Source organism: Aspergillus brunneoviolaceus (assembly GCF_003184695.1).
Source record: "Aspergillus brunneoviolaceus CBS 621.78 unplaced genomic scaffold BO95scaffold_22, whole genome shotgun sequence".
NCBI classification, from domain to species: Eukaryota; Fungi; Ascomycota; class Eurotiomycetes; order Eurotiales; family Aspergillaceae; genus Aspergillus; species Aspergillus brunneoviolaceus.
In genome coordinates, this window is record NW_020290752.1 from 218,938 (window position 1) to 241,228 (window position 22,291).

The 22,291-nt window shown below is 53.7% G+C and overlaps 7 protein-coding genes and 1 non-coding gene across 8 annotated transcripts; 5 read left to right on the top strand and 3 right to left on the bottom strand.

Annotated features, from left to right (window-relative positions):
* Positions 1–11: 11 nt before the first annotated feature.
* BO95DRAFT_451988 (DUF2841 domain-containing protein) lies at positions 12–1,525 on the bottom strand (the record flags this gene model as incomplete). The annotated part of the gene is made up of 5 exons (XM_025588119.1): positions 12–553; positions 585–770; positions 825–1,174; positions 1,209–1,278; positions 1,333–1,525. 5 exons carry the CDS (start codon positions 1,523–1,525, stop codon positions 12–14), a joined length of 1,341 nt encoding a protein of 446 aa, XP_025443748.1.
* Positions 1,526–3,060: 1,535 nt separating this feature from the next.
* Positions 3,061–3,554, top strand: BO95DRAFT_86769 (uncharacterized protein). Its single transcript, XM_025592290.1, has one exon. It carries the CDS (start codon positions 3,217–3,219, stop codon positions 3,487–3,489), a length of 273 nt encoding a protein of 90 aa, XP_025443749.1. The 5' UTR covers positions 3,061–3,216; the 3' UTR covers positions 3,490–3,554.
* Positions 3,555–5,932: 2,378 nt separating this feature from the next.
* On the top strand, positions 5,933–7,874 carry BO95DRAFT_86817 (uncharacterized protein). The gene is made up of 2 exons (XM_025592291.1): positions 5,933–6,485; positions 6,922–7,874. The coding sequence occupies exons 1-2, from the start codon at positions 6,236–6,238 to the stop codon at positions 7,623–7,625; spliced, it is 954 nt and encodes a 317-aa protein (XP_025443750.1). The 5' UTR covers positions 5,933–6,235; the 3' UTR covers positions 7,626–7,874.
* A 1,010-nt stretch (positions 7,875–8,884) lies between these two features.
* Positions 8,885–12,199, top strand: BO95DRAFT_359496 (putative nuclear serine protease HtrA2/Nma111; the record flags this gene model as incomplete). The annotated part of the gene is made up of 4 exons (XM_025582447.1): positions 8,885–9,298; positions 9,375–11,678; positions 11,743–11,940; positions 12,026–12,199. 4 exons carry the CDS (start codon positions 8,885–8,887, stop codon positions 12,197–12,199), a joined length of 3,090 nt encoding a protein of 1,029 aa, XP_025443751.1.
* Positions 12,200–12,789: 590 nt separating this feature from the next.
* On the top strand, positions 12,790–12,860 carry BO95DRAFT_t110. The gene has a single exon. It is a non-coding gene; the product is annotated as a tRNA-Gly (tRNA).
* A 759-nt stretch (positions 12,861–13,619) lies between these two features.
* BO95DRAFT_430522 (uncharacterized protein) lies at positions 13,620–15,094 on the bottom strand (the record flags this gene model as incomplete). Its single annotated transcript, XM_025584962.1, has 6 exons — positions 13,620–14,114; positions 14,167–14,363; positions 14,418–14,549; positions 14,675–14,810; positions 14,887–14,901; positions 15,050–15,094. The coding sequence occupies 6 exons, from the start codon at positions 15,092–15,094 to the stop codon at positions 13,620–13,622; spliced, it is 1,020 nt and encodes a 339-aa protein (XP_025443752.1).
* Positions 15,095–16,598: 1,504 nt separating this feature from the next.
* On the top strand, positions 16,599–21,124 carry BO95DRAFT_472459 (uncharacterized protein; the record flags this gene model as incomplete). The annotated part of the gene is made up of 6 exons (XM_025589653.1): positions 16,599–16,943; positions 16,999–17,089; positions 17,152–17,827; positions 18,071–19,363; positions 19,529–20,523; positions 20,576–21,124. The coding sequence occupies exons 1-6, from the start codon at positions 16,765–16,767 to the stop codon at positions 21,122–21,124; spliced, it is 3,783 nt and encodes a 1,260-aa protein (XP_025443753.1). The 5' UTR covers positions 16,599–16,764.
* A 127-nt stretch (positions 21,125–21,251) lies between these two features.
* On the bottom strand, positions 21,252–22,290 carry BO95DRAFT_86920 (uncharacterized protein). Its single transcript, XM_025592292.1, has one exon. The coding sequence runs from the start codon at positions 22,064–22,066 to the stop codon at positions 21,524–21,526; it is 543 nt and encodes a 180-aa protein (XP_025443754.1). The 5' UTR covers positions 22,067–22,290; the 3' UTR covers positions 21,252–21,523.
* Between the last annotated feature and the right edge of the window lies 1 nt (position 22,291).

A 22,291-nucleotide genomic window follows, 5' to 3' on the forward strand; every position in this document is an offset into this window, starting at 1 on the left:
GTTTTTGGGGTTCAATAATTGAAATAATACGGGTTCGGGCAGCCTCCGAGATCGGTGTTTGAGAGTCCGATCACAGGCAGCGTCTGCTGCGCTTGGCTGTGAGGGTAGTATCGGAGAGGGAGCGAGGTGGTTTCGAGGGTCGATGGCTCGTGGTGGTACATGGAGCTGCTGGTCAGGTCAAGGGAGTAGCCGGCTGTGCTTTCGCCCTCGCGTGACCGTCGGGAGGCGCTGCTGCCGCCGATAGGTGCGTATGAAGAAGTTGGGGCGCTGCTGTCCCACGAGACCTGGATGGTTGGGCCTTTGCAGGGCTCGAGGGGTTTGGTGGAAATAGTCCCGGCGCTGCTCTTCGGGGTGACCGCGGAGCTGCTGCAGGAGTCGAAGACGGAGGTGTGCGATTCCAGGTCGGGGATCTCTTTCCGGTACACCGGATTCACGCTGTCCTTCATGGATGAGCTGGTCGGGGAGCCCATCGCCTGGCTATCCGCGAGCTGCTCGGGAAGGTGGACGCGCGATACACACACAACCATGGGCCCGTCTGGAGCCTTGTCAATATCTGATCCGGTCGGCGTGCCAGAGGAACATACCTATTCTGCCTTCCAGGTACCGTTCTTGCTCTCCGCGGACATGGTAGATCTCATCCAGTATAGCTAACCGTTCGACGGGTTGAATTTGTCGACGCACAGATTGATCCGCTTCTTTGAGTTTCTCGATGCAGATAGCGTGGCTTTCGCGCAACTCGCACAGGATATGCACCAGGAGTTTGACTCGCTCTGTCCATCACTTAGCGTGCTTCTTCTCGTGAATCCGTTGAATAGTCCTCTTACCGTTCTTGAGAAGGTGATCAGGCTCTCTGTGGGTAACGCCCGCTGGCCACCAGGCTGGCTTGGTGAGCTCGGGATCAAACTGTTGAGATGTGCCAGAAATGATCTTGCGTCCGTTGTACGGATAGTTGACCTGCTTCCGCGGCTCAACAAGCTTGATGTATGCCTTGGCAAGGATGCGACAGTTGATCTGCTGTAGGCCTTCGAAGGCCTTCTCATAGTATCGCCGGAGGATGCTAGCATTGCGAATAGGGAGCATGGTTTTTTGGTGGCAAGTGATACTCATCGGTACGAGACACTCATGCGACACTCGTTTTCGCTTGTTTGAGGGAGGCTCTGAGGTGTTGCTGAACCTGAAATCTGTTAGCTTCCATCATCGGCTAGGACATGGTGTTGCCATACATCGACTTGCTGTTAGGTGACTCAGGCGACAACGGGCTTCGACCTCTTGACCCTTCTACTGCCGGTGTCAGTGCATCTTGAAGTCACTGTACGGCAGCGCAGAGTTTACCTAGAAGTTTGTTCGACTCGTCCTTCCCAGACAAGGCCACGGCTCGTAGAAAGCTCTCGGTCACGTTTGGCGACAAGATTGAATGGCAGCTATCCGCAATCGAAGGTGATGCTTCGAAGCGCAATTTACCGCTGTCATCGATATAGATCAAAGCAAAGTGCAGACAGGCCAGCCCGTCTAACGGCGCATCCATTGATACCGGAGTATGAGCCTGGTGCAGTTAGCTTATGTTGCGAATCGCCACCCAGGTGAATCAGTACCATGGCTGTGAAACAGTCGAGGGGATGGTGACAAGTCAAGCTGACCAATTATTTAGACAATAAGACCTTCAGAAGCTCGCTCTGACACAGCAGGTAAGAAAGGTGCAAGGCACATAGAAGTACTCACGACGAGTCAGAGACAGGGCACGAGAGAAGGCATTTTAAACATGCATCGGAGACGGTCTGTGACCGATTTGAGGCAAATCGAATGAACGGGGCGATCAATAGATCCACAGTCTGTATCAAGCTTACAGGATCGCCCTCAATCCAAGTATCAGCTGTCCCTAGGTCGCCTCCGGGTGGATGATGCACCCACTGCATCACCATTAGCCCTAATGACCTTTTCTTCCCCAAGAAGCACCATAACGAGATTATCCATAAGAGAAAATCAGTGCTATAGAAGCTAGACCAACGGATGCATCCAAGCCGTGTCACTAATGCGTGGCCCTATGTGGCACAGCAGCGGATGGGGACCCATCCGCTCTCTTGCATTCAGGCGTGAACACTAATGCCTTTCTGCGTTGTTCCCCTAAGGTATAACTATTGGAGAGCGTAAAAAGTACCGCTCGAGTCTTCCCTGAATAGGTAAGGATCCCGTATAGCTGACAGTTCCTGGGGAACGAGCCGATGGCCGCTACCCCGTAGATGCAATTGATTCGTTTTCACAAGGTCTTTGCCATTGTCGATCCTTCACTCACCGGCACTTCAAGCTCCATTTTGCATACGGTGCAAATAATGGACGACTAGAGAGTAGCGGTCCCTCAAGCGCTGGTAGTAAGTCTATCGACGGTATTTCGTAGATTGAGACTGCCTCGAGTCGGAGTGATAGAACGGAGTAGTTCGGGTGGAGAATGGTCCTCACAAGGTACACTGCCCAATCCCGGTAATCAATTTTCGCCCATCACTTCAATTGCCTCTCTAGCGAATGATCTAATTCCGCTAACCCTCCCCTCCTTGCTTCGTGCATCGGGTGTCAGGCACTGATCGTACCGTTAGCTTCGTCCGAGAAACAACACGAATGGGCCTGTAGACGCGAATCAGTGCAATGGGTGACAACCCAGGATGAACAACGCGAGAAACTGGCTTCTTGACACCGTCGAATATTACGTCGTATCGAGGTGCCCAAGTAGTCACAGGATAGAGCCAAGTGCTGACTGAATGACCGTTCAACGTACTTACGTGGTCCCTAGCTATCTCACAGCGAAGCATCAGCCATGCAGAATGCTGATGATCATTCTGGGACAAATCGATCAGTCGAAAGTTAGATGTGTGGATCCGCCCCGGCTGGAAGTGACCCACCAAAACACTCATAGGACGGCACCAGAGCTAATCACAATGGATCGGTAGCACAACGAACTATAGAGAGTGAAGTTGCGTGCGGAAAAAAATTGCGATAGCCTAAGTGCTCATTTGAAAGCTATCGTTCTCTATCCGTAGTCGGTCCTTCCTGTCATGTCTCGTCATGAGCATTATCCCAAAGAGTTATTGGCATTTCGCCTATGCTGGTTGTCACCTATGCTATGCACATGATAGACGTCAATTTGTCAATAGACATCGCTTCAAGTAGAGAGGTCTAGACTCCAATCGTTTATTGCCACATTGCGCGACTTGGTGGTCATCGTGGATGGATGGCGAATTTCCCGAAGCGGATTATTGGGAGCCTGATTCGTCTGACGCACTGGGTAAGTACTGTACATGTCGGTCAAATGTCCGACAATGGTGCGTAGAGGCAACATCCAAGGATGAAATTGGAGTCCACGATGGGCGTGGAGTTGTTTACGGAGTACTGCACATAGTGCTGGCATTGAACATGCTTGCGAGTTTCCGAGGTTATTGGCCACGCATTCTTCCAGCTCGCCGTCGGCGTCACCTGTTATATTTGAAAACAAGGTTATGACTGGTCACCGGCCGAAGTTCCGATTCGCGAAGAATCACAAAGCTCGAATTCGCTTGGAGGATCAAGATCTGGCTTAGTACGGGGTACAGTGTGCTCAGACGACCCCTGTAATCTCCCAAGGCGACAGGACTACTCTGTATAATGGCACCATTGGTCGCTCCACGATTGGTGTGCGAGAAACAAAGACATGGCCATACTACCAGCTACCGGGCGTTCGGAAACGCCATGATCGTTGACGGGGGCGGCCCTCTCCGTTGGGTCCAAGTATGAACAAATTCGGGTTTTTTTGGGTAAGACCTCTGACGAGTCTGCTAAGTGGACTGCAGCGGGTCGCGTATTGCATATGATTAGATGACCTGTCATTCTGGCTGGGCGCTCAGTAATCATGCACGTCGGAAGCCTCCCGGACGTAGCGACTGGACTATTACACGCTCCATCGCCATCCATGGACGGTTAGCACGATTTATTAATAACAACACTTTCGTTGAGGCGAAGACATCAATCGAGTTACGGGTCTCAGCCGTCCTTCGTGGTTGCCCTCGAGACTATTGTATCACCGAGGATAGATTATTATGGATTATTGATAGATAGAGAATCAACAGTCCGACCACTACCCTACAGTGCACTGGTGGCTTTGATGCATCGTGTTTCGCATTCGGAGCATGTCTAATGGTGTATGCAACGGTAATCGTGGTAGCATCATACCGGCTCGGCACATTTTCCTAGTGAGAACTGAAGCAATTCGTCTAGTAAGCAGCTTCACTTAGGTAGGTCCTGATAGCATTGAGAAAATCATGTTAGAAATAGCTTAGTGGTTTCTTCCCATTACCTTGCAAGTTCAATTCTCTATGAAAGTAGACACACCGACCACGCCACCGGTAGGTAGGTGGTTCGACCGCTGGTAGACCCCAAGTCTGGAAACGACGTACATGTACAATTGAGCACGGGTCATCGACCTGAGAGGGCTAGTGCGAGTGAGGGATCAATTTGTGTGGGGCTGACTGGCTCCATCGGTATGACAGATGTCAGTGGCCACCCACCCTGGTACGGAGGAGAGGAGCCGAGGCTGGTTCTGAGAATGGCAGGGTCTGAGATCAGTTTCATCGGAAACCTTCGATGACCCTAATACCGGGGCTTCTGGAAGGCTACCCGATCTGCGAGGACGATCAGCCGCGGGATGCTGATCTCAAAAGTACAGTGAGTTTACTGTACGCTGTACAGACATACACTATCGCGAAAGATCGATAGTTGGGGAGTTTTTCCCGCCTCCGTCTTCACAAGGTGGATGGCTGGAACTGTCCATTGTCCGTACTTGGCCTCGAGTTCTTCGTAGTGTCCGTATATTTGAAGCAATAAAGGTGGCATGCGTGCTTCGCCCTCGATTGGCGGGCTCACCCTGCGGGTCAAAAGATAATGTGCACTTTGAGAGCAGTAGATAGTGGAGAGGAGAGAGGTGAGGGAGAGGGAGAGATGAAGGCTGGAGCTTTCAATTACACAGTCAAGAGCAGTGACTCGACCATGGACTGTGCCTGTGCCTTCCGAACGAGGCAGAAGGCAAACCACCCATTGGGTGCCTTAGGTGCACACGGTTGTTTGGTACAAAAATTACTCCGTATCCCTCTTACATAGCCGATATGCCTGTAACTGTGTATGTTACGCTAATAATACAGCCACCAATTATGAAGATGTCAGCTACAGGTTGTCCCAGGTTGTCCCGAGTCGTGTATCAACCGACCACTAAACGACATTATACCTAAACTAAGTATCGTACTCTACTCACATAACTCGATCGATTATCCATTTATGAAATTTGTCAACAACTAACCGAGTGACTAACTAAGAAGATAGTACCTAGGCGACCTGTGCTGCCACTGGGTGTGGATTTTCCCACCACTCACTCTTGGAACCCCACCAGCCGGCCCGCCCGGACGAATGGTAAGCCATGTGTTATCATCCAATCGTTCGCAGGCTGATCAGTCTGAATCCGGCCAGCAAATCTCTTCCCGAGTCCTGACCCTTTTCCCTCTTCCACTGTTCGCACTGCCCTTCGATCCATGACTGACTGACTGACTGTCTGTCTGTCTGTCATTCTTCTACCCCGACTATTGCTATTATCTATTCTTTTTCCTGCATACCGCATTTATTCCCTTTGGGCTTAAGCTGTCAGCTTGCTCCTCTCGCCCACCTACACCCCCAGTGGTCGCCTTTTTTTCGCTCCCCTGGTCTCCTCCTCCACCCCCTCGATCCTCCTCTCCTCCCTCCCCTTTCAGTCGGTCTGCCTCTCTGTCGTGTCCCCTCCATCGACCCAATCAAACGCCCCCTCCTTTCCCATCGTCTCTCCTCTAATCTTAAATTGACCTTGGTGATTTTCTTGCATTTTTATTTGCTCCTAATTTCCCCTCAGTCTCGATTCCGTGGATTGTTCCAGAAAACCCCATAGGCAATTAAAGCCACCGTTCACAGGCCACTAAGGCGTTAGGGACCCGGGCTTAGTGTCGCATTTCCGTCCATCCCTGGATTCCCGCGAGTCAGAGAACTGCTCCCAACTCTGACACTGACTTTCTACGGACGTGTTCCGACGAAGGTTTATTTCTTTTTAAAAAAAAAACAAAAAAACAAAAAAAAATTGTTCGATTTCTCGCCCAGAATAAAAAAGAATAAACAAACCAAAAAGAGAGAGAAAGAGAGGGGAACGGAAGCTTGGGACTCCCCGTCCAGCAGTTTTCTCTCACATCATTCATCAGCCATGGACTCGAATAATTCTTCCGGCTTCCCAGCTGCGATGCAGCAGACCGCGGCTTTTCCTGTCACGACTCAAAGTCCTCAACAGTTCCCTTACTATCCAAATGCCATGCCCTCATTTCCCCAGCCTAAGTCTACACCTCCCTCTCATATGACTCCTCAGCAACACTTACCGCATTCTTTCAATTCCGTGCCTATGCAGGCCGGCCCCGGTGGAGCAATGATGCCGACTGGCTTTCCCCAGCAATCACAAGGTACGTTGTCATCACCACATTGTCATGGGGAGTGGTACTCTCCTAATGCCATTCTTATCTGATTTGCCCATCCTCGATACTTCAATACTTCCTGTGACCTCTTTTGTACCCCCGTTATCCCTCCTCTCCCGCCTCCCCTCTCCCCTTATTGCTTCCCCACCCACTGGGCCTCCTTAGATCAACAAATGCTTCGTCGCATTGGACATCATTTCCAATAGCGACTCTACCGCATCTGACCTGGTCTGGTTGCGTTCTCGCTACGTTACAGGACCAATGGTTGGGCGGATCTCCACTATCGTGTCACCTCTTGTCACCCTAGTTGCCTTTTAGCTGTTGTCGCTCATGGAGCTACACTGGGCTGCTAGCCCAAGTGTCTCAAGTTAGACACAATGTCGGCTGCAGGGACAAGCCGCTAATCAACGGGATGGACTTGCAGGACCCCACGCCAACTTCGCGGCGCCATTTGCCCAGCCACCTGTCCCGACTTCGATGAGCCAATTTCTTCCTCCCCAGGCGACCTCAGCTGCTGCGGTTTCTGGCACTGCTGCACAATCATTTCCTTCCAACATGGCCTCAATTCCCTCGACCAACATGATTTCAGCGCAGCAACCGAGACCGACCCCGCAACCCAACCCAGTGCCAAATTCGTCTCCTTCTGCCCCCCAGTCGCCTGCCGCGGCTGCTCGAGAGAAGGCCCGGGTGACAGTTCTTCTGGATATCAATTCGATGCTGCTGCAGGAAGTCATAAATCTTCAGGCAGCCGGCAAGGCTGGGATTGCGCCTACTCCGCAGGGCTCTCAAGAGTCCAACTCGTCTCCGACCTCGGAGCAGACTCCCGACAAATCTAACCAGCGCCCAAGCCCGGAGTATGTCGAATGTATGCGACGATTGCAAGCCAACCTGGGTTATTTGGCAACCGTGGCCGACCGAGCTAAGAAGTCTGGTGGTGTTGCTCCTGGTGGCCCTGCCATCATGACACCTCCACCACATATGCCCTCAATGGCCGATCTCTACAACCGACTCAGTGAATTATGTCCTCGTTCGACACAAGGTAGCATGGGAACACCTCAGCCTAGTCCCCAGGCCCTACAAGGAAACGGGCGACCCAGCCCTTCCCCCGCTACCGAGACAGTCGTCTGAAAACCCACCCTTGGATAGGCAGAGCAACTAGACCCTGCAGATGACCGAGGGCACCTTGGCGACGGGCGCAAGTGTCGCCCTTGAACAAAAGTTTTCATTGAAGACTAAGACTTCTACAACGGATTGGAAGCTTCCCTGTCCCTTCTGTCACGTAGTGGAAGCTAGTATCGACATGAATTGCGATACATAGGGTACTAGTTTGAACTAGTGCTGACTGCGAACATCACACTATGATCTCTGGACCGGACTTCGTCGACCAGCGCCAATTCGACACCAAACAAGGGATGATATGAGCTCTCCCTGTAGGAGAACGCGTCTCCGCGGATTGATTGTCCCAGACAACATGGTGAACTTCATGAAGTCGGGCAAGCAATTAGAATCTTGGATCAGGCACAATGATAGCTAGAACTGGGTGGAGGACTGCAGTGATTGCCACCAGATGCCCGGGTTTGAGGTAGAGAAGACATAGTAGGGAAGGGAGGCAGCCTTCAAGTGTACTATAGCCACGCATTGATAGAGATGTAGATAGGTTCCACTGCCACCACTACAATTACTATTCTGAATATATGCATACGCGTTGACCCTGTCAGGTTTCTCCCAGCGCTAATCCACCTGATCTGGTCATCAGACTCTGTTGCTGCAGCTCCACGGGCGGTGGAGGGTGGATGGCCAATCAGTCGACAGCCTTCCTCTGACCGCCCACATGAGCTTTTCTGCCTCAAGTCAGTTCTCCGCCCTGCAGTTCGTCATTCTTTCAGCTTTTCCCCCCTCCTCCATTTCTCATTTCCTGCAACGGTCTTTGTCGCTCGAGGACCTTGTGAATGTCTTGCGTCTCGCTCCGACTCTACAGAAGGAGCTTACTGTCTGTCGCTACTAGCCACACACCCAAAACTACCATCGCTCTCTTTACTGTAGCTGCCGCTACCTCTTCGTCTCCCGCCGCGCCGCCGCCGCCGCTACATTCGCCGACTACTTCCTGTTCTTCTGATATACCGTGGCACCACCTCACCTCACCTTCAATTTATAGCCATTTGCCTACCTTTATATCGCCTCGAACCCCTTCCTCCTCGCGCCACATACTACCTTATCCTCATCGCTGCCTAAAATCGCGGCGATTTCCCCGTCACAGCTCCGGTCTGTGGTCAAGTGATATAGCCCCGAGGAACATCAACAATTCCAGCGCTATTTCCCCTCGCTCCATCACTTCGCTCGCGGCTTTATCTCTCAGACCCCGTGGTCGTCAGAGTCATACGTTACAGATGGATATGAATGGTGACGCAGGCGCCAAGCGCAAGCGCAGCTCGATCGCCGCGCCCGCCGAGCGGCCCGCAAAGCATCTCCGTCCCGAAACCAGCACATTAACGCCTGGCGACTCCACCCCCGCGAATGGAACCGTCTACGATGTGGAGGAGGAAGAGGATGCTGGTCGGGTGTTGCCCCTGGGAGCTGCACAGGCCGACTCGCCTGAGTGGCAGGCCACCATTGAGGAGGTCGTGAAAAGCGTTGTGTCGATCCACTTCTGTCAGACGTGCTCCTTTGACACGGAACTGTCGATGAGCAGTCAGGCGACTGGTTTCGTGGTCGACGCGGAGCGGGGTTATATCTTGACGAATCGACACGTGGTGTGTCCCGGACCTTTCTGGGGTTACTGTATTTTCGACAACCATGAAGAAGTGAGTTGGCGTAGCCCTATCAACCCAAGCGCAGGCGCTTTATCTCCAATTTTCTATGCAGCCCTAACCAGATCAGTGTGATGTTCGCCCGATTTACCGAGATCCTGTTCACGATTTCGGAATCTTACAGTTCGACCCGAAAGCGATTCGATATATGAACTTGAAGGAATTGAAACTACAACCGGATGCGGCCAAGGTCGGATCGGAGATTCGTGTCGTGGGTAATGATGCAGGAGAAAAGCTTAGTATTCTGTCTGGTGTCATCAGTCGATTGGATCGAAATGCTCCGGAATACGGCGAGGGATACAGCGATTTCAATACCAATTACATTCAGGCCGCTGCGGCAGCGAGTGGTGGCAGTTCCGGCAGTCCTGTCGTGAACATCGATGGCCATGCAATTGCTTTGCAGGCTGGCGGTCGCGCAGATGGCGCAGCTACGGATTACTTCCTCCCGCTGGACCGGCCGCTGCGTGCGCTGGAATGCATCCGTCACGGTCAGCCGGTCACGCGAGGAACCATTCAGACACAATGGATTCTCAAGCCATTCGACGAGTGTCGTCGCTTAGGCCTGACACCTGAGTGGGAGGCCACCGTGCGGAAGGCAGCTCCCACGGAGACCAGCATGCTGGTGGCAGAGATCATCCTGCCGGAGGGCCCGGCGGATGGAAAGCTGGAAGAGGGAGACGTGCTTCTGAAGGTCAACGGGGAGCTGCTCACTCAGTTCATTCGGCTGGACGATATCCTAGACTCGAGCGTTGGGCAGACGGTGCGTCTGCTGGTACAAAGAGGCGGTCAAGATGTGGAGGTGGAGTGCCAGGTTGGCGACCTGCATGCCATCACGCCCGACCGCTTCGTGACAGTGGCGGGAGGCACGTTCCATAATTTGTCCTACCAACAGGCACGTCTGTATGCCATCGCTACCCGCGGCGTCTATGTCTGCGAGGCCGCCGGGTCTTTCAAGCTGGAGAACACCTTGTCGGGATGGTTGATTGACTCCGTGGATAAGCGGCCAACGCGGACACTGGATGAGTTTGTGGAGGTGATGAAGACGATTCCTGATCGCTCGCGGGTGGTCATCTCGTATCGCCACATCCGTGATCTCCACACGCGCGGTACCAGCATTGTCTATATCGATCGACACTGGCACCCGAAGATGCGGTTGGCGGTGCGCAATGATACCACTGGACTCTGGGATTTCTCTGATCTCGCGGACCCCGTCCCCGCCCTGCCTCCTGTGCCGAGGAAAGCCGATTTCATCCAGCTTGATGGGGTGAGTCAACCTGCTGCCGCCGCCATTGTGCGCAGCTTCGTGCGCGTGTCGTGCACGATGCCTCTTAAGCTGGACGGCTATCCTCAAGCCAAGAAGACGGGATTCGGTCTGGTCGTTGACGCCGAGAAGGGACTGGTCGTGGTTTCGCGTGCCATTGTTCCGTACGACCTCTGCGACATCAACGTCACCGTGGCCGACTCGATCATTGTCACCGCCAAGGTGGTGTTCTTGCATCCTCTCCAGAATTACAGCATCATTCAGTACGACCCCAGCTTGGTCCAGGCTCCGGTGCAGAGCGCCAAGCTCAGCACTGAGTACATCAAGCAGGGTCAGGACACTATCTTCGTCGGATTCAACCAGAACTTCCGCATCGTGGTGGCCAAGACCGCCGTCACCGATATTACCACCGTGTCAATTCCGGCCAATGCCTCGGCCCCGCGCTACCGTGCGATCAACCTGGACGCCATCACGGTAGACACTGGCCTTAGCGGACAGTGCTCCAATGGTGTACTGGTCGGCGAGGATGGCACGGTGCACGCCCTCTGGCTGAACTACCTCGGCGAACGGACGGGGAACTCGCACAAGGACGTCGAGTACCATCTGGGCTTCGCGACGCCGTCTCTTCTGCCTGTCCTGTCCAAGGTGCAGCAAGGCGAGATGCCCACGCTGCGGATCCTGAATATGGAGAGCTACGTGGTGCAGATGAGCCAGGCCCGCATCATGGGCGTGTCCGAGGAGTGGATCGAGAAAGTGACTCAGGCGAACCCCGCCCGGCATCAACTGTTCATGGTCCGCAAGGTCGACTGTCCGCCTCCAGGCTTCGCCTCCGAGGCCGTAGACAGCTTTGAGGAAGGCGACATCATCCTCACCCTGGACGGGCAGCTGATCACCCGTGTCTCGGAGCTGGACATCATGTACGAGAAGGAATCCCTGGAGGCGCTCATCGTGCGAAACGGCCAGGAGATGCGCATCCAAGTCCCCACGGTGCCGACGGAGGACTTGGAAACCGACCGCGCCGTGGTCTTCTGCGGTGCTGTCCTCCAGAAGCCCCATCACGCCGTTCGTCAGCAGATCTCCAAGCTCCACAGCGAGGTCTACGTCAGTGCTAGGGTACGTTATTCCTTCTTTCACTATCAATTTCCATCCCATCACTAACAATACACCTTGACAACAGAGCCGCGGTTCCCCCTCCTACCAATACGGCCTCTCGCCCACGAACTTCATCACCGCCGTCAACGGCACTCCGACCCCGAACCTCGACCGCTTCGTCGAAGAGGTCCGCAAGATCCCCGACAACACATACTTCCGTCTCCGGGCGGTGACCTTCGACAACGTCCCCTGGGTGGTGACCATGAAGAAGAACGATCACTATGTATGTTGCAACAGCCCCCCCCCCCTCTTTTCTTCCCCTCCCTGAAGCCAGCAATGACCATCCCCCGTCTAACACATTCCTCTAGTTCCCCATGTCCGAATACCTGAAAGACTCATCCGCCCCGCAAGGCTGGCGCACCGTCTCCCACGATAAGGACAAGCACCGCGACGGCGCTGCACCGGATGCGGCCAACTTGAACCCCGACGCCATGGATGAGGGCTTTGATGGTGTCAGTGATGTCGAGCCGGAGGCTGAGTAAGGGGGAGTCACCCCCTTTTCCTCTGAGTGGTTTCTGTGGTGATTGTGGACGTATCTACACGGTTGGAATTCATTCTGTATGTACAATATAGACTTACAGCATTATATGAGTAGATAGATATGTATCGCATCTTCTGCAAGTAGAGCCATGCTCGTATGCGCTTTAGCCTGTAGATTTGGGGAATTCGTGCATGCTGTGTCGGTGCTGATGGTGTGAGTTGGGAATACATCAACCACCATCTATAATCACCAGGAGTCGTCGTATTGGGATGGATACCAACCAATGTCAGCCTGGACTTTCCATCAACACAGCTCAAACATCGCTCAACCCCCAAGAAGGTACGGAGTAGATACTTTATATATCCACCTCACCATTCAACGATGATCCGAAACACAAACCCCGAAACCACCCCAGCGCATATCAAAAACTACACTTCGCGGAAGAATATACATCAAGAACCAGAAACCCTCAAGCTCCCACTTCCCCAACGCTATCCAATAACAAACAGAAAGTGACGCGCAATCGACGAACAAATCTTGCGTTATAAGCGGGTGTATATAAGAAAACTTGGAGGAGACTTACATCAACCAGCATCATTGGTCTAGTGGTAGAATTCATCGTTGCCATCGATGAGGCCCGTGTTCGATTCACGGATGATGCAATCCTTTTTTTCATTTCTTCTACCTTCTGGTGTAGGCGAACTATTTTGCCGCTCGCGGAGGCATCCTTCTAGCGCGGTGGTTATAGCACCCATGATCCCCGAGTATCCCTCCCCGCTGCTTAAGCTGTGCGTGCGTATTCTCTTTCGATCGAGTACGTGCTCGCCCATCGGCTTTCGGACAAGGATACGCTGGGGTTACACCGTCCTCCATCAACGGAAGGCGCTGTCACCTGCACCCGCAGCTCGGGGGATGGATTCTCCGCGATGGGGGTCCCGTGTTTTCTGTTTTTGTGTGGGGATTCTCGGTGCTTGGATTGCTGATCTTACTTGGGTCGTGGTCCGGTTGTCTCCGTTGTCTACATAGGCATCGTTCATAAAGACTACTGCACTCACGAGGATGACTGCTGTCCTACACCAGTCTGATTTTCCCAGAAGATAAGAAATTGCCATACGACGCATAAAATATAAGTATGAACCCAAACAGAAGATATACTTCACAGTCGGCCTGCGAGCAAGAGAAAAATGAAACGAAAAAAAAGTAGAAAGAAAAGTACAAGGGAAAAACGTCCCGTTAGCCACCACGGCCAATGGGGTCTCGTTTTGCCATCGTACACACACACCACACCACCGCATACATACTACCCAGCCTCAGTCGGCTGTGCATGCCATCACAGTCGACTCCTCAATACCCTTAGTCAGAACTACCACAACCCTCGGAGGCAGCCAACCACCTGTGCACACCCCGAATCAAGACACTCTCTAAGCCAGAAGAGGCTCCTTCTCCTCAGCCTCAACGGCAGGCTGCTCAATTGACTCCACCAAGGGCGCGACGGGAGCGGCGGGGGCCACGGGCTCAGCCTTCGGGGCTTCAGGGAAGTCGGGGATCTTGATCTCGGGCTCGGCCTCGGGTTCCTTCTTGATGACGGGGCTGCTGGCAACCTTGGCCACCTCGGGGGTCACGGAGCGCGAAGCAGAGCGGCGGTGCACGAATCCCTGGGCCTTGGCGCTGTAGTCCTCGACGTACTGCTTGACGATGCCTGTCGCGTGAGCGGTGCGCTCCTCGGCGATGTCCTTCAGCTGGTGGGCCTGGCTGTTGACCATCTCCTGGAGGTGCTCGATCTGGGCATCGATGACCTCGCGGTTGTTGATGTAGACCAAAGGACCCAAGTAAGCAATGGTGACGGTGATGAGGGAGAGACCCCAGAAGGGAAGGAACTTGATCAACCAGTAGGCGGAGAAAGCGGCGAGGAAAGCCTGGTGGCCGGTTAGCGATGCGCCATGTGTCACAGGTGTAGCATTGACATACAGCAATGGTGTGAACAAGGTTCTCGGCGAACAGAACGCGCTGGAACTCGATCAGGACGAAATCGACGAGCTGCTCAAGATCCTCCAACACGGCTTCGACCGTCTCCTTGGGAACGGTGTAGTATTTGCGAGGGCGGAAAGATGCGACGACGCTCTGCTTCAGGGCGAGTTGACCACCCAGCTCGGCGAGAGCGGTGACTATTGAATGTATTAGTCCTCCGTCGAAATATTTGTTGTGCAGGTGCCACTCACAGCCCAGAACCACATAGATAAATTTGAAGAACCATCGGAGGAGCGGAAGGTATCGGGCGGCAAAGATGAAAGCTACAACGCTGATGAAGGAGACGGCGGTGGCTCGGGGTTGTTCCCACTGGTATGGAATATCTGTTAGGGCTGGTCTGTGTGGGATGGATTCGCAGTCACTCACGCTCAAAAGGCTGTACAGCAGGGAGTGGTAGTCTTTGTGGAATTAGCGACGAGCGGCGTGGCATAAGTGTGAGTGTACATACATGTTAGGGGCTGGCCGGTCGCGGCGGTGGTGGAGGGAGTCACTGCTGCGTTGCGCAGCTCGCGCAGCTCTTGACTGGTGCGGGTCGCCTCGGATTTGATGTTGTCGGCCAGAGGTCCTATGAGACTGACTGTCAGCTTGATTGCAATTGAGGTATGGCAGCAAATTCTTCTTCCCCCAGGGAAGAGGCCGGAAATAAGAATTGGCGCTTACCATTGGTAATAGTACCTAGACGGAGGGATCAGTGGTTAGCTTGTGTAACTCGATTTCGAACTCTCGGTGAGATGCGAAATGTGTGGGACTGAAGATCAGGCGAAACATTAGCTTGAGAACGCTCTTCCCTCCATGCGACTGACCAGAAGACTCGGATACGTACCTTACCATGGCCGTTCACGTTGGGATAACTCACGTCAGCAGCCATGACGAAAGTTGTGTGGGTTCGGAAAGCTGGAAAGATAAGGAAAAGGGTGGATTGTCAGGGGAAAATTGAGAGAAGTTTGAGCTGAGCTGAAGGTAGCTGCGGCGGTTGAAATGGGCGAGCAGACGAGACTGCAGCTGAACACAGAGAGAAGAGGATTAGAGAGATTAGAATAAGAAGAGCTTGAGTCGAGCGGGGATGGGGGAGAAGATGAAGAAAAAGGACGAGGGCGAGAGTGAAAGCGAGAGAAGGTGATGCAATAATGGGGTCGAGCCGGCGGGTGGATTTGATTTGGTCGTGTGCCTTAGGTTTGACTCTACAGTAATAATTCGTTTGCCTTCCCTTCCCCAATACGAACAGAACCAAACGAACATGTGATGGCCTCGACCGGTGTTTCGGATTAACTTGCACGGCCAAACTAAATATATCTTTGATATAACCCAGCAGCTTATGACTTTTGAATTGACTGATTGAATAAGACAGTGTGTGCGCTTATGCAAGGGGACTCACTGCTCACTGCTGGGAGAAGATCCTTCGAGAGCTCATTCATCCAGCATCCATCAATCAATCCATCCAGCGAACAGGAGTTCGTGCATTGAGATGCATGCTCTGCAGGTCGAAGATCCAGACTTGTCCTCAATATCTGCCAGCTAATTCACCCGTCTGAATCTTGAGAGAGGACTGACACTCTCTGTTCTTTACCGGTTTAACTTCCACCATTATCATTATCTCCACTACGAAGCTCCTCCCCAGTCACCTCTATAGTCCACAAACGCATTGTTCGGCTGTGTTTACTTCGGTCTGAGCTGGGATGATGTCACTCGCCGGTCACACCTCAATCAGTCAGCATCCGCTCACAATTGCTTCTAATTGAGAACCATCCAGCGCTTTTGTAAATGTTTCCATTGGTGACCGACACGAAACCGGAATCCAGCACAACCCGGCAGCCTACACACGCTTGGGATATTAGTGCAAGTGACGCAGCGGTTGGTGCTGAGCTGTGGAGGGGCCAGCATCCGATCATAAGCTGCCAACCATTTGGTGGAGGCGCACTGTATCGAAAAGCACATCATCCGCACTCAATCTAGATCTGGCCATGAATGATGTCACGAAAGTATATTTCACAGTGCTTAGTCGTTGTTCTATGTATGTACGGAGCAGCTGGTCCTTTGAGAGGCAATCAAGGGAAACTGTTGCGTGGCAATCCCACTTTGCTATGTGCATGGAATTTAGCCAGGCAGCAACAAGACTTGCTACAAGAGATAGAGCAAAATTTTAGTGGAGAAGAACCACTTTGTTTCTGGATAGGTAGCTAGTAATAGTACCATAGCCAGCACAAACCAGAATGATATGTTGGTAAGCTATGCTAAGTAACTATGGACGGTTTATGCTCAAATCTTGGTGCCTTAAGCGCCAGGCACCAGTGATGTAGAGGTCACGTGCTGGAGCGGGACTCACGCGTTGGCCGATGTTTTGATGCTTCAAACTCCGGACGACAGGCCTGAAGCCCACCGGCCGACCATCAATCCTCCGCCGACACACCACGGTCCTATGCTTCATTTCTTGACTGTCACTAAAATCTAGACTGGGCCCGCTTGCCGTCGACCCTTTACGATCAATTTTAATGTCTTCTTGACGACTCCGATCCCCAATCCGCGTTTGTTTACATCGCCATGGCTGCGACCGGCGCGAGGGCGCAGAAGCCCGTTGGCTCTGCAGCGTGGATCTCATCCGAAAAGGAAAACTGTATGCAGCTTGTGGACCAGGAAATGGAAGAGGTCGAATATCCTGTGCGCCATGAGATGGATTGGTTGAATGAGCATATGGCCGAGATCTTCTCTACCAACCAGTTGTCCGTTGCGCCCGCATACCCGTGATCCCGTTCTCCGATGCTGACCCTCGCCCAGTAACTTCACCGATGCGTTCAAGACCCCAGGGAAATTGCGCGGCAAGACCCCGCGGACTGCGCGAAAGCGCGATGCGACCGAGCCTCGTGTGGTACGTCGACCCGTTCTCTACTCCTGGAAAGCATTGGCGGACTCATTGCTTACTGTCTACAGCCTTTGAGTGAGATCTTCTCCTCTGCACACAATAGCAAAACAGAGAACAAACTCGAAAGCAAGCATGACAGCAAACCCCCCGCAAGCCCGGCAGTTCAACGCTCGCCCGCCAAGGCACCCGTTGCGCCCCCTGCAGCACCAACCCCCGTGACAGAACCTAAAACTACCACTACCAATGAAGCAGCTCAACCCGCATATCCTGACTTGAGCAAGAACCTCAATTCTTTCCCGGAGTACAATACCGACTCCGGCTATCATGGCATGCCCGAGGGAGAAGAAATGGAGGAGGATGAGGAAGACGATGTTGTCTTGACACAAGTACAGCCCGAATCCCAAACATCGACACAACCGATGGAGACCGAGCCCATTGCTACGGAAGAACATACCCAACTACCAGAAGAGCGCCGCATGACAGCAAACTCCTTCCACTCCGCCCAAGAGAATGTACGCCACCGAGGCGAAACAGTTGAACCCGAGCAGGTCGAACCAACACCGAGCCGAAACGCGCCCTCTCATTCGCAGCCTCAAACAGAGCCAAAGGAACAAGAGTCCGCTGTCACGCCAGCACCTGAGCTTGAGGAGAAGCCCGAGACGGAAGCCGTGAGAGAGCCTGAAGATGAGCCCGAGCCTGAGACTGAAGTTCAGGCCGAACCCGAGGCTAGGCCCGAAGTTCAGCGTGAGATCCAGCGTGAGGAAAGTGTGGAACTCGAGGAACGGCAGGAACGGCAGGAGCCGGAGGAGCCTGAGGAGCCCGAGGCGCGTCAAGAGCCTGAGGAGCCTGGCGTTGAGCTCGAACAGGAAATCGAGTCGCAACAAGCGCCAGAGCCTGAGGTCAAGCCCGTGCAACAGGACGAGCAGGAGCAACAGAAACACAGCGAGCGAGAGACAGTACCGGAGCTCAGCCACCAGCCGGTGTCAGAACCTGAGGCAGAGGAAGAGCCTGCCAAAGCCGTGGAGCCGAGCTCACCTGCCAAGACTCCCGCCGCACCTGCTGCCGAGCCTGTCCAGGAAGGGAAGGAGGATGCTAAGGATGAAATGGCTCTCGATATTGACGATATCGGTTCTCCCTCGGACGTTTCACCTCCGGCACGCCCCCCCATTCGCAAGAGTAGTCTTTCGTTCGCGTCGCTTCCTGCACGCGAGCCATTGACCAAGAAGAGTCTGGGAGGTTCAAGACTGTCTCGCACAAGCCATCTGGAGATCTCTAAACTTAGCAACACCGGGAGCTATCTTGGTAGGCAGACTGGAGGACACAGAACGACACAGTCTGGCATGGAGGATGACACCACACATAACGATAAGATGGATATCGACGACAATAAGGATTTAACCGATGACGGAGAATCGGATGTTGATACGAAAGCCAGCAAGGTCCATACCAAGTCCTCGACTCAAAGGCTGCATGAGAAGATCAGCATGCTGGGTAAACTGCAGCCATCGCGACCAACCAAGTCCATCCCTGCAGTCTCTCGTTTATCAACCGCGCAGGTCACTTATCCCGACTTGCCCATCTCCAAGCCCGAGACGAGACCAGAGGTTCCTAGCCAGAAGCCCCGTGATGCGCCAACTGCGGAGCCTATGCAGATTGACGACGACTGGATCAAGCCAATGAACTCGCCCTATCGGTCGAACACACAGGCACACCAACGAACTGACAGCAAAGACACCAAGTTGTCGGGAGCTAGGATTCTGCGGGCTGCTGAGGACGATCGTTCTTCTGCTATAGACAATACGAGAAGTGCGACAGGAACAACAACTACCGCAAAGCGCACTTCGGACGTGGGCCGCGGAAAGTCGACAACGCCTCTTTACTCCTCCCCACAACGTCCTGGTCATCAAAAGAGCGCGTCGGCTCATATTGACTCCCAGTTGTCGACGACACCTGTTGGCTCTCCTGCGCCGGAACGATGGGATGGACCCTTGAGTGCGTCAAAGTCAAGACTCCAGTCCATCGTGCAATCTGCGAAGGGCCTGTTCACGAATACCGGAGGCGTAGCGGCTGCGGCTCGAAAAGAAGCGTCCTCACCAGAACAACCACGCTTGCGGCCGAGTGGTCGTCCCATTAGCGAGTTGATGGATAAGCCGCAGCGACCACAGTCTGCCCATATTCTCAGCCCCCCACGCCAGGAAGGGCGTAGAACCCGCAGCTCTACCGAGAGAGAAGAGAAGCGTAGGCAGATGGAGCTCGAGAAACGTGAACGGCAAGAGGAACGTCAGCGACAAGAGGAACGCCAAAGACAAGAGGAACGTCAACGATACGAAGAACGCCAACGGCAAGAGGAACGCCAACTACAAGAGGAACTGGCCGAGAAAACCCGGCAGCATGAGAAAAAGAGGTCCATGCAACTCCGGTCTGCACAAGAGAAGTATTCTGCAGACGAGTCTCGGGCAACTTCCGAGGCCCCTGCTGCACCAACATCCCAGAGATTGCCCAAACTGCAAAAGTCATCCAAGGAAACAGAGTTTGCAACGGAAACCGAATCCAAGCCCGCCGCCCCATCGTCTATCCCGCAGCAACAGCAAGCAAAGGGTCGTCCTGTCAAACCCACTCGCGAAACACTCCAGAAGCCCAGACCTCAGCCTGTCTCCATTCGTGTGGGCAGTGCTCTTTCTCGGCCCATAACGCTGGGATCGTCAACCATGTCTTCTGGCATGCGGGAGTCCAGTGTCCCCGCTCCGACACCGGGTTCTGCGGTGAAGCCACCTACCCTGAAGAAGAAGGCGAGCAACTCCTCACTACACACTGCATCTTCTAATAGCAGCTTCAAGAGTTCTATGTCTACTCAGTCACAGCGCAAGGCTCAACTTGCAAGTGAGAGAAAGCGTGAACAGGAGGAACGCGAGGCCAGGCGTCGAGAGGAGCAGCGCCGTGAGCTTGAACGGAAACGAGCGGCCCAGCAGCAAGAGGAAGCTCGTCGCCAGGACATGCGCAGTCGCGCAGAGGCCGAACGACGCGAGCGAATTGTTGCTGAAGACCCTAAGAAAGCCGCTCAACTTCAGGCAATCGAGAAGCGGAGACTTGAGAGCCAACGGAGGCTGGAGAGGCAAGGAAGCCAACAGCCTGAAACCCATCCGGAGAGGTCGGCCTCCCAGGCTGCTCAGCGGAGTGAGCTGGGAACCATGAGACCAGCTTCTCGTCTCGGATCCATCCAGCCTTTCCATCGCTCCGTCAACCAACCTCAGCCTAACCCGGCCAAGCCTCCTAAGAGAGGCCTGGACGAGGAGGCTAACCAGCGGCCTACGGCGTTGAAGACGGGCACGGTGCAACCGGCAGGCGAGTCTAAGCGCAGAAGGACAGAAGACGAACAGAATCGCATGTCCTCGATGCGCCCTACAATGGCTCCGCCAATCCGCCAGTCCAACATCCGCAAGGTAATTCCAAGTCGTTCGATGGCACATGATTTCATTACTAACCTCTTCATAGGAGCCCAAGAAACCTTCATTCTACAGCCAACCACCAACCTCGATTCTGAAGACTGGACAAACGCAAAGACCTGCGCATCCTATGGACATGTCCAAATATGCCAGTGGCAAAATCCCGTTCGCAGAACCGCCGATGGCACCGCCCGCTGCGCATCGGACGCCCGCTGCCAGCTCATCGCAAAAGCACCCAGTCAAAGAGTCGCCCAGCTATCCCAATGGCGAGAACATCAACCTGCCGGAGATTGCCACGGACAGCGAAGACGAGGACTCGGACGCCGAGATGCTCCCTGTGCCCAAATGGGCCCAGCCGAAAGAGTTGGAGTCGCTACTGCGACAACAGGAGGGCATGGAGGCGGACTCTATTTTTGGCCCTATTGCCCCATTCTCCCTGGAGGAGACGTTTAAGGGGGACAAGAAGATCAAGAAATTCCGCGAGCGCACCAGTAGTGCCCATTGGTCTGGCCCCGACGGACTTACGCAAGATGAGATCCGACGCGATTTGGCCGAGCGTCAACGCTTGCGTCTCAATGGTGGCTGGACCTTTAATTAATCTGCTGTTACCCGGTTTCACGCTTGTGTGATACTTGATGGACTTTTTTTCGTGTTTGTGAATGACAACGGGGGCTTTGGGCTTTTTTTCTTTGGGGTCACTGGGGAACTGAATTCTGCGAGCAACGGCTGGTGGGCATAACCGGTCTGGCGTTTGGTCATATTTCGACTTAGGTTTCATGTTTTAGCTACACACACAATCGCGTTATGCACTTACCCATAGACCGATCTAGCCTGCTCTCCCAAGCATTTGTGTAGGTGCTCGTGAAGGGCGCGGCTCGAATCCGTCGAGGGATTCGACGAGGGCTTGGAACACAGCATTGTATCCGGTACTACCATGACATAGTTAGGAGCATTAGCCTCTGATCGCCCACCGGACTCGACTCCCCTGTCTTCCTCGCTACCCTTGCACATCCATCCCGCCGCATCCCAAGTAACAGTAATAGCGGATGTTCCTCGTTCCCCGTTCCCCGTTCCCCGTTCCCCGCTTCCGGCTGGGATCGCTGGGATGGATGATCCGTGCTGTACTAGTACTGGTACTGGCCTCGAACAACGGACGGGGGTCTGGTCGGGTCGGGTCGGGTCGGGTCCCGGGTCCATCCAGCCCTTCCCCGGGCCTAGACTTGCTCCTTCGCCAATGTGTCTCCCAACGTTTGAGGATGGTCGCGGGATGCTGTACTACTGCATACTGCATACATGGGGCCGGGAAAAAGAGGAGCTTGACAGGCAGGGAGGGAGGGGTAAAACAACCCTTGGAAGGGACGAGTTGAGTTGACCGTAGCCGGGCAGACGAGGCTGTAAGTAGTGTCGGCCTTGGGGGGGGGTTTAGGTTACTATTTCTCGAGTCGTCGTCGTTGTTGTTGTTGTTGTTGTTGCTGTTGCTGGTTGGGTAGTGTAAGACTGGAGGGGGCCAGGGGAAGGGGTGGCTGTGCCGATTTTCCATCGGGCCCTGGGGGGTGGTCTGTCTTACTGTGCTTGCCCAGTGAGATATTGGTATATTGGGGATATTCAAGGTTCTTCAGTTCAGTTGGAATGAATGGATCGAGGTGCGCGGGTTCTGTGGGGTATGAGACACAGCGTGATCCATGATGCTGATGGAAGAGTCCTAGTCCTAGTTGCCTTAGGTACAGTTGGTTTTGCCGGGGCGGTCTGGAGTGTTCTGGATGAA

Excerpts from the sequence above, each read along its gene's own strand:
- BO95DRAFT_86817 (XM_025592291.1), top strand. The coding sequence starts at position 6,236 with ATGGACTCGAATAATTCTTCCGGCTTCCCAGCTGCGATGCAGCAGACC. Across the intron at positions 6,486-6,921 it reads CTTTCCCCAGCAATCACAAG|GACCCCACGCCAACTTCGCG; the intron begins GTACGTTGTCAT and ends ATGGACTTGCAG.
- BO95DRAFT_86769 (XM_025592290.1), top strand. The coding sequence starts at position 3,217 with ATGGATGGCGAATTTCCCGAAGCGGATTATTGGGAGCCTGATTCGTCT.
- BO95DRAFT_86920 (XM_025592292.1), bottom strand. The coding sequence starts at position 22,066 with ATGGAAAATCGGCACAGCCACCCCTTCCCCTGGCCCCCTCCAGTCTTA.